Source organism: Staurois parvus, unplaced genomic scaffold (genome assembly GCF_062004578.1).
Source record: "Staurois parvus isolate SC_StPar_1 unplaced genomic scaffold, SC_StPar_1.0 ptg000151l, whole genome shotgun sequence".
NCBI classification, from domain to species: Eukaryota; Metazoa; Chordata; class Amphibia; order Anura; family Ranidae; genus Staurois; species Staurois parvus.
In genome coordinates this window covers 23,165,452-23,183,784 of record NW_028317947.1, presented here as the reverse complement: position 1 = coordinate 23,183,784, position 18,333 = coordinate 23,165,452, and the positions used below count along the sequence as shown (strand labels likewise).

Sequence of the window (18,333 nt, the reverse complement as noted above, 5' to 3'; positions counted from 1 at the left end):
TCGACCCCTTCCTCTGCTGCCACGTCTGCTCGCTCCTAAAACATTGCCTCCTCTGCCACTCCTCTGCGTGTTGTCTGACATACTCTTTAATTAAACGATTCTGTGTCCCTGAGTAACAATTCTGTGTCCCTCAGTAACAATTCTGTGTCTGTCCCTCAGTAACAATTCTGTGTCTGTCCCTCAGTAACAATTCTGTGTCCCTCAGTAACAATTCTGTGTCTGTCCCTGAGTAACAATTCTGTGTCTGTCCCTCAGTAACAATTCTGTGTCCCTCAGTAACAATTCTGTGTCCCTCAGTAACAATTCTGTGTCCCTCAGTAACAATTCTGTGTCTGTCCCTAAGTAACAATTCTGTGTCCCTGAGTAACAATTCTGTGTCCCTCAGTAACAATTCTGTGTCTGTCCTTCAGTAACAATTCTGTGTCTGTCCCTGAGTAACAATTCTGTGTCCCTCAGTAACAATTCTGTGTCTGTCCCTGAGTAACAATTCTGTGTCCCTCAGTAACAATTCTGTGTCCCTCAGTAACAATTCTGTGTCCCTCAGTAACAATTCTGTGTCTGTCCCTGAGTAACAATTCTGTGTCTGTCCCTCAGTAACAATTCTGTGTCCCTCAGTAACAATTCTGTGTCCCTCAGTAACAATTCTGTGTCTGTCCCTAAGTAACAATTCTGTGTCCCTGAGTAACAATTCTGTGTCCCTCAGTAACAATTCTGTGTCCCTCAGTAACAATTCTGTGTCTGTCCCTCAGTAACAATTCTGTGTCTGTCCCTCAGTAACAATTCTGTGTCCCTCAGTAACAATTCTGTGTCCCTCAGTAACAATTCTGTGTCTGTCCCTTGTAACAATTCCGTGTCCCTGAGTAACAATTCTGTGTCCCTGAGTAACAATTCTGTGTCCCTCAGTAACAATTCTGTGTCCCTCAGTAACAATTCTGTGTCCCTCAGTAACAATTCTGTGTCTGTCCCTGAGTAACAATTCTGTGTCCCTGAGTAACAATTCTGTGTCCCTCAGTAACAATTCTGTGTCTGTCCCTCAGTAACAATTCTGTGTCTGTCCCTCAGTAACAATTCTGTGTCCCTCAGTAACAATTCTGTGTCCGTCCCTGAGTAACAATTCTGTGTCCCTCAGTAACAATTCTGTGTCCCTCAGTAACAATTCTGTGTCTGTCCCTGAGTAACAATTCTGTGTCCCTCAGTAACAATTCTGTGTCCCTCAGTAACAATTCTGTGTCTGTCCCTGAGTAACAATTCTGTGTCCCTCAGTAACAATTCTGTGTCCCTCAGTAATAATTCTGTGTCCCTCAGTAACAATTCTGTGTCCCTCAGTAACAATTCTGTGTCCCTCAGTAACAATTCTGTGTCTGTCCCTCAGTAACAATTCTGTGTCCCTAAGTAACAATTCTGTGTCCCTAAGTAACGGTTCTGTGGCCCTAAGTAACGGTTCTGTGGCCCTAAGTAACAATTCTGTGTCCCTAAGTAACGGTTCTGTGTCCCTAAGTAACGGTTCTGTGTCCCTAAGTAACGGTTCTGTGGCCCTAAGTAACGGTTCTGTGGCCCTTAGTAACGGTTCTGTGTCCCTAAGTAACGTTTCTGTGTCCCTAAGTAACGTTTCTGTGGCCCTAAGTAACGGTTCTGTGGCCCTAAGTAACGGTTCTGTGTCACTAAGTAGCGTTTCTGTGTCCCTCAGTAACAATTCTGTGTCTGTCCCTGAGTAACAATTCTGTGTCTGTCCCTGAGTAACAATTCGGTGTCCCTCAGTAACAATTCTGTGTCTGTCCCTGAGTAACAATTCTGTGTCCCTGAGTAACAATTCTGTGTCCCTGAGTAACGGTTCTGTGTCCCTAAGTAACGATTCTGTGGCCCTAAGTAACGGTTCTGTGTCCCTCAGTAACAATTCTGTGTCCCTCAGTAACAATTCTGTGTCTGTCCCTCAGTAACAATTCTGTGTCCCTAAGTAACAATTCTGTGTCCCTAAGTAACAATTCTGTTTCCCTAAGTAACGGTTCTGTGGCCCTAAGTAACAATTCTGTGTCCCTAAGTAACGGTTCTGTGGCCCTAAGTAACGGTTCTGTGGCCCTAAGTAACGGTTCTGTGTCCCTAAGTAATAATTCTGTGTCCCTAAGTAACGGTTCTGTGGCCCTAAGTAACGGTTCTGTGGCCCTTAGTAACGGTTCTGTGTCCCTAAGTAACGGTTCTGTGGCCCTAAGTAGCGTTTCTGTGGCCCTAAGTAACGATTCTGTGGCCCTAAGTAACGGTTCTGTGTCCCTAAGTAGCGTTTCTGTGGCCCTAAGTAACGGTTCTGTGGCCCTAAGTAACGGTTCTGTGTCCCTAAGTAACGGTTCTGTGTCCCTAAGTAACGATTCTGTGGCCCTAACTCTCTCCCTGAATACAGACAGCTCTGCCTCTCTTGAATGACTGGAGGCTAATGCAGAATTCTAAAATGGTCGCAATTTATAGCTCGACCATTACACAGTGCTGGCTGGCTGCTGATTGGCTAATGTGATCACATGTCATGAATGACTGCATAATGGGTCAGCGCGCCTTGTCTGCGCGCCTTCCCAGAGATCCCCGCTCCGTCGCCGCACATGTCGCCGCCATTTTAGGAAAAATTTCGATTCGCGCATCCGAAGTCTGCTAATTTTCGGATTCGTCGCGAATCTAAATTTTCCTAATGTTCGAAACGAATTCCACTTCGCCAAGTTCGATTCGCTCATCTCTAATGGCCAGCCTAAGGCAATACAGAAATCAGGAGAGTTGCTGAGTGGTTTGTCCTCTTCAGTGACCAGACCCGTTTCTTCTGTGCTTTGATCTGGCTAGGCTCCTGACTCTGTCTAACTTGTGATCCAACTCTGTTCTCTGCCTGCTGATTTTGTACTTCCTCTGCCCATTTGATACGGACCTCAGGCTGACTTCTGGATCTGAACCCCCCCTGCCTGGTTGTTGCCGACTTTGGCCCGTTGACTACAGTTCTGACTCCCACACATGCAAATTCCTGTGCTCCATCTGCGTGACAGCATTCTGCAAGAGTTCCAGTCCTGCATCCAGAGTATCTCAGCTTTACCCGGACTGTTATCTGGTCAGGACCTACCATAGGCACCCTATGTCCTGTTATACCGTCACCGACTCTAAGGGAAGCGGGGCATAGTTACATAGTTAGTCTGGCTGAAAATAGACAAAAGTCCATCCAGTTCAACCATAAAAAATAAAATAAATAAATGTTATATTCCTACACCCACAGTTGATCCAGAGGAAGGCAAAAAAACCCAGCAAAGCACGATCCAATTTGCTCCTGCAGGGAAAAAATTCCTTCCTGATCTCCGGATAGGCAATCAGATATTCCCTGGATCAACTTTCCCTATAAATATTAGTATCCAGTTATATTCTGTGTATCCTGGAAAGAATCCAGGACTTTTTTAAAGCAATCCACTGAGCTGGCCAGAACCAACTCTTGAGGGAGTCTATTCCACATTTTCACAGCTCTTACTGTGAAGAAACCTTTCTTTATTGGGAAATTAAATCTTTTTTCCTCCAGATCCAGGGGCCGGAGGTGTAGGGAAAGCCACCACCATATCTAAGAACTAGCATGCTGCAACATTATACATATTTATTCCTAGATTTATTTCCACTTTAAAGTGTTACTAAACCCACAACAGTACAATCAGTCTGTATTTGCAGTAAAGCATGCTTGTTATACTCACTGTGGAACCTAAGGGGTTAATCCTCTGCATTGTGTAAAAACGCTGTTTGATCCTGACTTCTCTGATCCTCCTCTTCTTCCAGTGCCCCACTCTTATCTCCTGATAAAACATATCGTGGAGTCATTCTGCACATGCTCAGTTTAGTGTGTATTGCTAGAGAGGTTTTTTGTTTTGTTTTTTTATTAGGAGCATGCATGTGATCAGCACAGGGCCAATCAGCACTATCCAGAGGTCAAGGAATCTGCATCCTCCTAAAGCAAAATGAAAACTCCCCCCCTACAAGCTTTAACCAGTGCTCTGCTGGACACTGATAGAAGTCACAAGACTGCTCTAATTGCTGATGAGAAAAGGTATTTAGCACTTTATATTTACTAAATTAATTGTAATTCCATGTTGGGCGCACTGAGTGAGACCAGATATAGTGAATGCAGGGTCCGGGGAAACCAGATATAGTGAATGCGGGGTTCTGGGAGACCGGATATACTGAATGCAGGGTCCAGGGAGACCGGATATAGTGAATGCGGGGTCTGAGACCAGATATAGTGAATGCAGGGTCCGGGGAGACAAGATTTAGTGAGTGCGGGGTCCGGAGAGACCAGATATAGTGAATGCGGGGTCCGAGGAGACCAGATATAATGAATGCGGGGTCCGGGGAGACCAGATATAGTGAGTGCAGGGTCCAGGGAGACGAGATTTAGTGAGTGCGGGGTCCGGGGAGACCGGATATAGTGAACGCAGGGTCCGGGGAGAGCGGATATAGTGAACGCAGGGTGCGGGGAGACCGGATATAGTGAACGCAGGGTCCGGGGAGACCGGATATAGTGACTGCAGGGTCTGGGGAGAGCGGATATAGTGAATACAGGGTGCGGGGAGACCGGATATAGTGAACGCAGGGTCCGGGGAGACCGGATATAGTGAACGCAGGGTCCGGGGAGACCGGATATAGTGAACGCGGGGTCCGGGAGACCAGATATAGTGAACGCGGGGTCCGGGGAGACCAGATATAGTGAACGCGGGGTCCGGGGAGACCAGATATAGTGAACGCGGGGTCCGGGGAGACCAGATATAGTGAACGCGGGGTCCGGGGAGACCAGATATAGTGGACGCAGGGTCCGGGGAGACCAGATATAGTGGACGCAGGGTCCGGGGAGACCTGATCTAGTGAACGCAGGATCCTGGGAGACCAGATATAGTGAACGCAGGGTCCTGGGAGACCAGATATAGTGGACGCAGGGTCCTGGGAGACCAGATATAGTGGACGCAGGGTCCGGGGAGACCAGATATAGTGGACGCAGGGTCCGGGGAGACCAGATATAGTGGACGCAGGGTCCGGGGAGACCAGATATAGTGGACGCAGGGTCCGGGGAGACCAGATATAGTGAACGCAGGGTCCGGGATTTAGGACCCATTGATAGTGGACTGTGCTGGGCTGCAACAATCCAGGCTACAAGCTTGTCTCTATTGTGACAGCAGTGTTTCTAACTGTAGCTTTATATTTTGTTTTCTTTGCTCAGGCAAGAACACATATAGTAGCAACCAAGAAAAATATCAGTTGTAGGAGAGAAACAATATAATTAGTGTGAGCAGCAGAAGCAGGAGCGCAGGACTGTCCCTATGCAAACAGTATCAGAACAATGCAGGCATTTTGTGACAAATGTTTTTTGTTTTCAATATAATTAAACTCTTTCCAGGTTGCTGTGATGAAATTAAAGTAACCCAAGGTAAAAAGGTTTTAAAGTGTTGTTATAAGATCAGGATGACATATACAGCACAATTGTTACAATCTAATTGTACAATCACAAGATGTTTTTCTTTAGTTACGAAGTATGAGCATGTTGGACATCCCATTCCAAAATTATGGCCATTAATACACTGCTCAAAAAAAAAAAATTAAAAGGAACACTTTGAAAACACATCAGATCTCAACGGTGAAAAAAATCTCCTGCTGGATAGCTCTACTGATATGGACTGGGTAATGTGTTAAGAATGGGAGGATGCCCCATCGTTTTATGGAAATGAAAATGATCGACCTACAGAAGACTGAATTCAAAGACACTCCAAAAATCAAAAGGAAAAAATGCTGCAGCAGGCTAGTCTGTTTTTCTGAAATTTCGTTGCAGCAACTCAAAATGGTCTTCAGTAGTATGTATGGCCCCCACGTGCTCCTATGCATGCCTGACAACATCGGGGAATGCTCCTAATGCGACGACGGATGGTGTCCTGGGGTAATTCCTCCCAGATCTGGACCAGGGCATCACTGAGCTCCTGGACAGTCTGAGGTTCAACCTGGCAGCGTCAGATGGACAGAAACATGATATCTCAGAGGTATTCTGTTGGATTTAGGTCAGGTGAGCGTGGGGGCCATTCAATGGTATCAATTCCTTCATCCTCCAGGAACTGCCAGCATACTCTCACCACGTGAGGCCGGTCATGGTCATGCTCCAGGAGGAACCCAGGACCTACTGCACCAGCATAGGGTCTGACAATGGGTCCAAGGATTTCATCTCGATACCTAATGGCAGTCAGGGTGCCATTGTCTAGCCTGTAGAGATCTGTGCGTCCCTCCATGGCTATGCCTCCCCAGACCATCACTGACCCACCACCAAAACGGTCATGCTGAACGATGCTACAGGCAGCAGAATGATTTCCATGGCTTCTCCAGACCCTTTCACATATTCTCAGGGTCAACCTGCTCTCATCTGTGAAAAGCACAGGGCGCCAGTGGTGGACCTGCCAATTCTGGTGTTCAATGGCAAATATCAATCAAGCTCTATGGTGCCGGGCAGTGAGCACAGGGCCCACTAGAGGATGTCAGGCCCTCAGACCACCCTCATGAAGTCTGTTTCTGATTGTTTGCTCAGAGACATTCACACCAGTGGCCTGCTGGTGGTAATTTTGTAGGGCTCTGGCAGTGCTCATCCTGTTCCTCCTCACACAAAGGAGCAGATACCCGTCCTGCTGATGGGTTAAGGACCTTCTACAGCCCTGTTCAGCTCTCCTAGAGTAACTGCCTGTCTCCTGGAATCTCCTCTATGCTCTTGAGATTGTGCTGGGAGCCAGTAAACCTTCTGGCAATGGCATGTATTGATGTGCCATCCTGGAGGAGTTGGACTGCCTGTGCAACCTCTGTAGGGTCCAGGTATCGCCTCATGCTAACCATAGTGACACTGACCCTAGCCAAATGCAAAACTAGTGAAAAACAGCCAGAAAAGACAAGTAGGAAAAAAAATGTCAGTGGCCTCCACCTGTAAAACCATTCCTGTTTTGGATTGCCCGCATTGTTGCCCATCTAGTGCACCTGTTGTTAAATTTTATTAACACCAAAGCATCTGAAACTGATCAACAAACCCCTCTGCTACTTAACTGACCAGATCAATATCCCAGGAGTTTCACTGACTTGATGCTAGACTCTGATTAAAAAGTGTTCCTTTAGTTTTTTGAGCAGTGTATAAAGGTGAACCCCCCTTTGCTGTCATAATGACTTCTACTCAGAGAAGGATTCCTGAATGGCCATGCCACTGTGGACAAAGCCAGCTGTGAAAAGACAAGGTTTGAGTAGTTTAGTATTGAGGAACTGGAGTGGTCTGCTCTAAGCACTGGTCTAAACCCTACTGAACACTTCTGGGATGAACTGGAACACAGCTTGTGAGCCAAGGTTTTATTCAACATCAGGAACTGACCACACTCTTTTGGTTGATGGGGCACAAATTTTCATAGCCTCCTTCCAACTGCTTATGGAAAGCTTTCGCAGCAGAGGAATCTTACAGTTGCAAATAGGAGATGACAACCTCATATTAATAATGCCAATGGTTTTGAAATAGGATATCCAACAAGATGGCCAGATGTTCAAACTTTTAGCCATAATTTGCATCAGAAACAGCCAGGCCACTACCGTTTTTAAGAAGTCTGAAATGACTTTAGGGTGGCATATTTGTTAAAACAAACATATCAATTCACAGTTCAGATCTGTCAATTTGGAAGCCATCTTTTGGCATTGGCCTCCAAAATTCATTGGAGATTTTAGCAGAGAGGGACCAAGTAAAAACAAACGTGATGTGGGGGGATTCTGCATTAACAGTGCCTCAATCCAGCCAGCATAGTGGTTTATTAGTGATAGATCTTTCTGTAGGAGAGAAGTCTTCAGCAAATCCATCGTGTCCTTTCCTCCAAGCAGTTTCATATCATCGGTCAATGCACTTACCAGCATGAACTGCAGTCTGCTATATGTGTGAAGCCAGGAAGTTCCCAAGGGACATTTTTAAAAGACGTTTTTATTTGGATTTTTCACATCCTTAAATGTTTTCACAAAATATATTAAACAGGAACTTCCCGACCCACATAATGGAACACTGTACATTTCCCAAAATAAAAATAAAAAAATAAAACACAACCACACAAGAATAGTGAGTCTCACCCCCAGCAGAAAGACCAGCACCAACTTCGTACATGTTCAACACAGTGGAGCTGGCCCAGCTGCTACCGCGGGCATGTAATCAATTAAGCATCATACCAGAAATGAAGGCAGTTTGTCCTTCTGATTTAAAAGGTCACAAGGGTTAGCTAATACCTAAACATGATTGGAAATGTAACTTAAGAGAGGATAGAGATCAGACCTCAGAGGCCTACACCTGCTGTGAGAGAGATAAGCGGCCATAGCAGATCTCACTGGAAAGCAAGTTGTTTGGCTAGATCAGAATGACAACTAGGCAGTATCCAGCACCTTGGGGCACAGATGACCAGGTGACTGCCTTGCAACATTGACAGATGGAGTAGAGTGAGCCTTGGCAGAAAAGGATAAAAGCTAATCCTTAAGAACAGTTGTATGATGGTTTGTCTGAGCCACCGAAAAATAGTGGAACAGGAAGGCTCATGCTGGCCCCCATTTTTTTTTTTTTTTTTTCCTATGTTCAAGCCCAAATCCATCTGTGTAACCAAACAGCTTCCAGATTCTGTCCCCTTCAATGAAAAAGAAAGAAATGGCTCAGCTTGTCTATGTCTAAAAATGTTTGGTGGCTGACAGGTGCTGACTTTGACTTGAATACTTACTGAACTACTGACCCAGACACAGTATGTTTCTAAAACAAGTAATAGAGATCATGTATACGAGCGCACCTACAAATGCAATGTAGCAGCTGTGCACCAGGTAACCATAAACCTAATAAAACAATAATATAAATCAAAAGATGCAGCGCTGGACAAGAAGTACTATAAGTGTATAAATAATTGTAAAACAAGCAGTTCATATAATAATATCAAGGTGACTTCAGGTGCTCTCATCTATTCCTATCCTCCAGGTAACAAGGTGCTGTGCGATATAGTGCAGAAGAAATGCACACTCACCCGAATGCACAGTTTAATGAGCGTTTATATATATATTTTTTCCTTGAGATCATCGGCTGGTTAAGGCAGGGTCTGGAATCCAATGGTCTCCCTCCAGTGCTACTGGGTGTTATTGCTAGGACATCAGGATGATCCCTCGGATGTTAGCCTGTGGACTACTCCTCAAGTGCAAATCCCCCCAGACGACGTGCGTGTGCACGAAACGCGTAGGAGGAGCCAGGAACGCCGTGACGTCACGCCGCCGGAGCATCGTGGAGCTCCGGCGGCCATCTTTAACATTGGACGGTTAGTCCATGATTTCTCCTGTATAATACCGATCTCTATCCTCGTTTTATCTCAATAAAATACGTACTTACTACACTATGGAGATGTCTCTGCTTTGACTCCCCTGGGGAGTATCAATTCACAGCCATCCATCTCACTGCTGGTGAAGGAGCGTTCTTACCACTTGAGGAGTAGTCCACAGGCTAACATCCGAGGGATCATCCTGATGTCCTAGCAATAACACCCAGTAGCACTGGAGGGAGACCATTGGATTCCAGACCCTGCCTTGACCAGCCGATGATCTCAAGGAAAAAATATATATATAAACGCTCATTAAACTGTGCGTTCTGGTGAGTGTGCATTTCTTCTGCACTATATCGCACAGCACCTTGTTACCTGGAGGATAGGAATAGATGAGAGCACCTGAAGTCACCTTGATATTATTATATGAACTGCTTGTTTTACAATTATTTATTCATTTATTTATACACTTATAGTACTTCTTGTCCAGCACTGCATCTTTTGATTTATATTACAGTATGTTTCTGCTCTTTAGTCCTCTGCATACTTGTTCCTGATCAGTGACTCAAAATATTGAGAACAGAGGAGGTCAGTAAGGCAGCCCATAGATGGATCTGTAAAACTGACTCAATTCCCCCATCCACACACTTACGGTGGGTTATAGCCAGCGGAGCTGATCGAGTGGGAAAATCCAACAAGGCAGTTGTATAGAAGTCGATTTTCTATAAAACGTCCCGGACCATACATGGATTAAAATTCCACTGGCCACATTTCAATCCATGTATGGCAGTCTCTGTTTCTTCTAAAACAGGCTTCATCTAAATGTTCTGCCTAAAACAAGACATTTCATCAGAGAATGCTCCTTTGTGCTCCCCTCAGATACTAAGGGTTTGGATTCTAAACCCACGCTGGGGGTACTGCAACTACCTTAGCATCCTTAGAGGGTACACTCACTAGCCAGGAGGGTGGGAGTTAGACAGAGCTTAATCCCAAAGCCAGGGTATTCAGGCCCATATTAACAAAGTGAAACTTGTTTCAAATGTACACACATTTAAATGGTCCCCCAGGTTTACCTTTGAGAGACTAGATCACAAAACATAGCTGTGGGAAAGTCCTTACAAGGACACTTCCATTCTCTGACTGCCATTCAAATACAAGCTCAGCTGCAATGAAGGCAAGCTTACTCTGCATTATTTCAAGTGCTAAAAAAAAAAAAAAATCCCAACACTAGTTTGCAATCCAAAATTTAAACCTTGGCAGCTACCAATTCAGGCTTTAACAAAGGTATTTTGCTTTGTAACATTCCCTTTCCAGAAAAACTATAAGTAACTGAATGTTTAGGTCTATGCAGTACTACATTGTCCTAGACAAGGTGTACAAAACATATCCGGGAAGGAACTTGGCTTGATTTATTAGAAGGGGGTGAAACAATTTATATGGTTCTGAAAGTAAGGCTGGAGTGTAGACAGCATGGTAAACCTGATCTAACATATGGAAAGAAGGAATTTTCCTAAGCAACTTTAAGGAGGTTCAGGTCCACAGTGAGAACTCTACCAGGTCAATCTTCCACCCATTCACCACTCATTAAGCCTCTCTGATCAATTTTTCCACTTCAAGGTCAGCTGGGCTCCTTACTAGAGGCTCACTTTAAGGGGGACCTGTCTCAACCACCCAGGCTGCATGCATGACCTGGCAAGCCTACCATCTGTTAGTTCCTACATGGCCAATGATGTAAGACATCCTTTTCTCACTGCAATACCACAGTGGCTTAGCCAGATATGCAAAACGTTTTAACATCCTTAGATGTGCTGCCTTAACTTTGGTGCAATGCATTGGATCTGCTAGTTCCTTCTGTAGGATTCTCAGGGACTTTTCATACAGCAATGTTAATTAGGACAACCACCAGTGTTAAGGTGGAGGCCTTATAGATCTTTAGTAATGATAAATTAAGGATCTTAACCCTTACATACATCAGCGCTTCTAGCCCACCAGATGATTAGTTACTATGATTAAAGCCAAAACATTATTTAAAGCCAATAGATTTAACAGTTCAAAAAAAAATGTTTCAGTCCTTGCATGCCAGGAATGCGGTCATATTTGCTTGTGCCCTCAACCAAACTGTCAAAACATCAAATGGTTGGTGTCATAGCTGAACACATGTGCAGCACCACGGCAGTTGCAGATCAAACAGAGGATAAGATGGCAGCTCCCTTGGCTGAAAAGGATAGGAAGGGTTAGTTCTACTTTAAGCAAGGGTTAGGGACCACCTGTCAGTTTTTGTATTGCTGTCTGTATCCCTGGTGCCCACTATCACAAGGAAAGAGTGATGGAAACGCCAAAATGGAACCATAACAGCAATAGGGGCAAAAATAAAACTGCAGCCTATACCAACCACCTTCTCTTTCATGTTGGCAGTAAATAGAAAGTTTCAATATGACATCTGTATGAGCAGCAAAGATAAGGTGTTCTTTATGGAAGTGTGAAATAAGAACAGTTTGTATCACTGTATGGCAACTACGTTCAAACTTTCATTTCCAGCAAAAGATTGCGTGTGTTTGCCCAGATGATGTCCAAGTGAATATTTACATGAACATGATCATATATTCCAAGTAATAAATAGAGCTGTAATATGATAAGCCCTCTGCCCTTACCAGGGCTCCTGCTAGAAAAGGAATAATATAACTAAAATATTAAAATATTTCATAGAATTGCTCTCAACATTCTAAGAACAGAAAACTGAAACAGAATGATAGATAGGGGCCCACTGATGGATTACAAACAGTTCTGCTCTACAGTGGTACATTGTGGGAATGCTGTAATTACATCACATCTGTCTAAACAGTCTGTCATAACTAAGGGAACGTATTATGACAGAAAAAGGAGGCTGCCAACGCGGATTTCTGTGAAAATGCTAACTACCTGGTTGTCATCCTAATCCTTTGGCTTCAAACATTCTGAGCCACGGGCCCAAAACAAGAACGTATGCACTGATCTCAGAACTACCAACAGGCCTACCTGGGTGAGTGGCTGAAAAACTAAAAGCCAGGGCGCAAGCATTTTCAGCTCAGTAACAGCTTCCAGGGTATCACTCTGGCAAGAGATTCAGGTCCATCCTGTAATGGACCAAATCTGGGCTGATGTGAGATGGCACTTTTTAGCACTTCATATGACTTTACCAAAAGGGCACGCTTTCCCTGGACACCACCTGTGATGATGGGATCCCACTGTCCTATGTCAAACAAACTGAAGTAGTGCAACACTCAGCATCCTGAATACTCCTCACACTTGTGAGAAATGCACCTCTGTGTCTTCCTATGGTAAACATAGATGGAGGCTGTCCACAGCTGCAAAAAAGACAGTTTTACTTAGGAGACAATTTTGTTATTTTAAACTTTTAAATGTAAAATGATGCATTGCAGCGTAGACACCAAAAACTGTCTGCTATGGTTTGATCTGTGCACCTCTGAAAAAAATGTCACTTTCTTACTAAAACCTAAATGTTAGTGACTTAAGGGCTAAAACCCACTCACCCAACGTGACCTGTCATATGAGGACACCCTTACACGCCACTGAAGTGTTTACTGGCTAAGGAGGTAGTAAGTAGCTGGTACTTTGTTCCAAAGACAGGGAAACCATGCCTGCCACAACACAGTAAAACCAATTTCAGAGAGGTGTACAGAAGGGGCTTTGTAAGAGTATGCAGGCACCTTACTTATAAAAGATTAAAATATTTTCACATTTGGAGTCAACCTGTCATCTACACATACAAAAAAGTAAATAATTTTATGCAGCTAAAAATTGTGGCCTAAGATGTACTGTTACAGTGACTTAAAGCAATCCTGTCTGGGAAAAAAAAATGTTTTATTACAAAAAGGAAGGTATCTACAGTAGAAGATGCAATTATACTCACCTCTCCAACAGTATGTGTCTATCTTCCCTTGTTCCAGGAATGCAGCATCTTCTAGTCTGTTCAGCATTCAACAAATTCGAGAGATTGTCAGATGCCTGTGTCTTGCACTTTGCCCTGTGGTTCCATCCTCTAATACCTAGGTCACTACAGAAGACCGCAATGACATAATGGACAGGAACACAGGGTGCTGTGGAGAACAAAGTCATGCAACACTCTCGGGAGTGTTAAATGCCAAAGATACTGGTGGAAGATGCAACACTGGAATGGAGGAAAGGAAGGAGATACAAGTTTGGGAGTAGAACACCTCGTCTACTGCATGTACCTTCCTTCAGGAAATGTATTCATCCTTTCAGGGTAAATTAAATTGCTTGGCCTATATGCACAAAAGCCTTGATACATTAGTAAAGCAAACCATATATTCATACATTTCTGATTCATAGTGGACCGAATTAATGTAACTCACAAAATACCCAATGTATCCAAAAATTAGGAATGGTTCTTATTTTCCCACACCAACCAGATTCACATCTTCTTCTCCTCAACCAAGACTGCAAAATGACAAGCGGATTGGTGTTCATGGCCAATAAGAACAGTCCCTGATGCAGAATACAAATACCTGCAAGTATGCAGCGGACAGGTGGAATTTGACTATAAATAAGAATGGACCTTGCACAAAGCATACAGAACTGGAGGTCTGGTCTCAGGGGAAGGGGCATATAAAATGAATAGGACATATATAATCAAAGCAACTAACGTTAAAGGGGATCTGTCACAAAGAAGGGAAACTTCAGGACTCTCACAAGTTCAAATTCATGTCTTTGGAACTAGTACATTGTTTTATGACAGATCCCCTTTAAGGTTCCATGTAAGAAGGACTCTGGGGTTCACTGTATGGGGGTTGAAGTTAATAAGAGACTCTTGGTTATAAGCTCAGACTGCCTACCATTTGCTTATATTTTAGAACCATTGGCTGAATAAATATTATCCAGGCAAAAAAAAAAAAAAAAAAAAAAATTCTCATCTAAAAACGGAGGGTGGGTCCAATGGATCTGAAGATGTGGCAATTATGTATCCATCCACAGATAATGGGAGCTTGATCAAGTAAAAAGTCTTGCATCCCGACTTGGTTCAGCTTCTTCTTCAGCCTGACCAGGCCACACTCAGGGTTCAACTCTTGCACTGCACACCCCTTGGCAACCCCAGGCACCTCAAAAGGCCAAGAATTAAAAAAAAAAAAAAAAAAAAAAAAGGAAGCCAACCGAGTGCGACCCACATATTGCACAGTCTTTAATTTTCTGCAGGACTTTAAAATCAGAAGGAAGAGGGGAGAGGAATGGCTGATAATGATGTCAGAGGCAATGATGATGATGGAGAATGATGATACAAAGTGCCGGCCTGCGACAGGCATCTGAGAAGGCAAGGGTGAGAGGCTGGGAGTGTGGAGTAAAATAACAGTCAGACACCCCAGCGCCACATGTCCGGTGGGGAGCAAGGACAGAGTTAAAATTCGTCACTACTCTCAGCCGCGTGCAACTGTGTGTCATCTGCATCTGTCATGCTGCTTTCTTGCGATTCATCCGTCCCCACTTGACAAAAACAAAACAGAAACGTGTGTTAATCATTCTGTTCAAGCTGACCGCGTCAGATGTGAGAACACTGTCAGCACGCTCTTACAGAAAGGATATCAGAGCCCTACATGCCTTTCCTCAAATAGCCTGGCCATCAAGATAAAAAACAAAAAAGCTAATTAGCTTTCAGCCTGGCTCCCTCTGCAGGCCACTGATAACTGCTGCAAATAATAGACTGTTCTATGTCATATTTATCCTTTAGCTTGTGACATTTCACATTTATACTGCAGCGTATAAGAGCTGGTATAATTGATCAACCATTCGCAGGAAATTAGGTACCTGATATTCAAAGACAATTGTGAACCCCAATGTCTAAGTGCTGAACTGCACAAAAGAAGGGTAAAACATGCAAATCACGAATCCAGGTTGCAGTGATTCATATTTTGGGAGATCGTCAGTTTAGATACTCGTCGATGTAATAATTATTTGGGGCCATTTTCCCTACTATATAACTAGCAATTGTAATTAAAGTAGTTCATTAAGGTAAAAAGCCTTCAGTAAGCTTCTCCCCCCCAGCCCCCATTATACTTACCTGAACACGATCTCAAGAAGAGCTCCCACTCTCTCCACACGTACTGAGACAATCAGTGTACTGTTTACACACACACACAGCCTATCTCTGGCAGATTGATAGTTTTTGGAGACTACCATAGAGGTTTCTCACCGGTTTCATAAGGGTAGCCCTCACTGATTTGTTCTTCTTGAGTCACAGCTTCCTCATCGTCTGGCAGGTAGCGCTTGTCTATGGCCTCTTTAATCTGGTTGTTGGCTCCTTTGGGATCAAGGTCCATGGCCCAGGAAAAGTTCATCAGGGCCAGATGTGTCTGACCCAGTTTCTTGTACACCTGATAGAAATATGGATAAGAGATTAAGGATGTTAACTGAAGATGCCGGTGTGTCAAAGAAGCTTACCTTTACGTTGTGTCTTAGCCAATTAAGTCCTCCACAGAGAACCAGTGACACCAGTGCTTTTTGAGCATACCGACAGGCACACCATCAACACAGTAAAAGGACTTAAAATGACACTAACCAATATCCTTATTCTCCAAAATTATTCATATAAATCCACTACGTAATGGCCTGAATATCTCAAACTATTTCCGTGTTTTTCTGCCTTATTTTGAAGTCTGCCATGAGCTCCAAAATCTCTCATTTTCCTGTTCACACTTTTTTTTGGAACGAGCAGTGCAATTGTCTTATGATCACGTGCACAGCTCTGTGTACACTACGAACTCAGAGTCTATCTCAGGAGTGAGCAAAAGAGGGTAGCCTCACCCCTACATACAGTGGAACCATAGAGAACAAAACAGTCACCCTCTTACAGTAATTAAGATAATTGGCGCAAAAAAAAAAAAAATTTCCAGTAGATTCATAGATCCAAAATAAAATGATAGAAGATCCCTTCAGACGTAATTGTTGTTGCACTTTATGAAGGATGCGGCACTTTATATTCTACACAAATGAGGTGCATGTGGGACGTAGCACAAAAAACAAAAAAACAAACAAAAAAGACCTCCTGTCACTCTCAGCCTTCTCCAAATTTCCAGAGTCTTTTTTTTTTTTTAAATCAGAATTTTGTGCCACTAGAAAAGTCAGAAAATCAGATGAAAGCTGCAGCTTTAGGTTATGCTTGCTCCTGTATATTAGTACAGCACAACTTGGGGACTAAGGAGGGTATGTACAAGGTAACACTAGACTTTAATATGTTAGACATTGCAACCAACATACTGTATGTTAAAGTGTTAATGTTCTCGGAAAGATTCAAACATATCCCAGGTAGATGATGCACTGAAAAAAAGATGGCTGTGTTCAAACAATGAGTATTGTTGGCAATGGAAGTGCAAAGGCCACATTTCCTAAACCAAAAAGGACTAGCTCCTGAACTGTACATTAATAGGACTACTACTGGATTAGAAAATGGGAACCCAAAAGATCAGTGAACACAATGTGCATATAGCACAACCAGCATCTTCAATCTCTGGTGCCCCCACTCTCTAAAACAGATAAACATTAAAAATAGTCCACACTGTAATAATCAAATACAGGAACGTTAAACAGAGTTCTAGCCATATTTTGGACCAAGTTCCACTTTAACTTACAGAGTGCAGGTACCTTGTGCAAAGTGAAAAGAACAAAAACCAAATCATACTTTGTTGAAGCCAGTTCAGAAAATAAATACATTTTGTTATAGATTATTGCACTTTACATAAACTTACTGATACATAGTATAAATGCCACAGCTTTGGGGATGTCCAGAATACCATTTTTGCATGTGAACAACACACACACACACACACTTCACTTACCTTTCCTATCAAAAAATACACTAGGGATTCTTTAGGGACAATCTGTTTCAACTCCTCCAACTCCTGCAATGCAGACTAGAATAAAAAAAAAGATAAAAAAGTAAAAACATTTGCAACAATATAAAAAGCACCAGACGCATTGCTAACCATAAAAAGATCAGAATTCTGTACCTTATATTTTTCATTGGCAAACAGGATGGAGGCTCGGTGGAACTTGCATAGCGGGTTTTTGGGGTCAATAGAAATGGCTTTGTTAAGAGTATCCAAAGCCTTATCTGATTTTTTAAGTGCATGCTGAACCTATTAACAAATACAAAACAGTTAAGCAATTTTCTTGTAATCATTTTAGTGGTTATATAAAAATATGCATAAAAAAAAAAAGAAAAAAAACAAATCTAGTCTTCTGGAGGAACAGAATGTTTTCAAATAAAGCACTAGCTGGATTCCCTAAATATAACCAGTAATAAAGCTCTAATTCCCTGGGAAATGGTGTCTGTTTCCACCCCTCCAGTACCTTTGACTGACAGACAACACTGTTTACACAGGAATTGAGCTTTTTAGTTCAGCACCGCTCAGGTTTGGCATGCTAGGGAGCAAAGTCTGCACACGTCCTAAATATATTTTTAAATACATCTTTTTTTTGCCTATTGTGTGTGAAAGTGTTCAATGGACTCCAAAAAACAGTAGATGTGTTGTGCTATAAATCATACAGCAAGCTGCTAAATGTACAGTACAACTGTTCTTTCACACATAGATTAAAATAACGGTTGGTGAATTGACAGAAGAAAGGAAACAGAAAATTCTACAATCCAATAGAAAGAATCTGGGGATGTGACAGACCACATGACATAGGGCTGAACTCCATTTTGTCCAAATCACAAAGCAATTGAAGAAATGGTGGTTTTGATTGGACCACAGTGAGGTGTGAATAAAACTGACCTGACAGAACTTTTGGATTGCTGCAGGCCCCCAGTTTCCATCCCATTTCAATATGAATCTTCAAAAACTTTCATTGAAGCTATAAAATGTATTGCCCAGTTCTGAGCAAATTCTGGTGGCAATAAATTCATAGGTGGCAGAATGCTTAGTTTCTAGCAATAACCCATCAGCTCAAAAGTGGTTAAAAATGGGTTGAATATTACCACTTAGATTGCCAAGCTCGAGAG

General features: G+C 43.1%; 1 protein-coding gene across 2 annotated transcripts in view; it reads right to left on the bottom strand.

Moving 5' to 3' along the window:
- Positions 1–14,496: 14,496 nt before the first annotated feature.
- Positions 14,497–18,333, bottom strand: part of CDC27 (cell division cycle 27) — a 30,071-nt gene continuing 26,234 nt past the window's right edge. For both annotated transcript variants that reach the window (XM_089674645.1, XM_089674644.1), the window contains 4 exons: positions 17,339–17,467; positions 17,168–17,242; positions 15,526–15,706; positions 14,497–14,819 (listed from right to left, as the gene is read on the bottom strand). In XM_089674645.1, the coding sequence (XP_089530771.1) occupies positions 14,734–14,819; positions 15,526–15,706; positions 17,168–17,242; positions 17,339–17,467 (471 nt within the window). In that variant the 3' untranslated portion in view covers positions 14,497–14,733. The remainder of the gene's footprint in view (positions 14,820–15,525; positions 15,707–17,167; positions 17,243–17,338; positions 17,468–18,333) is intronic.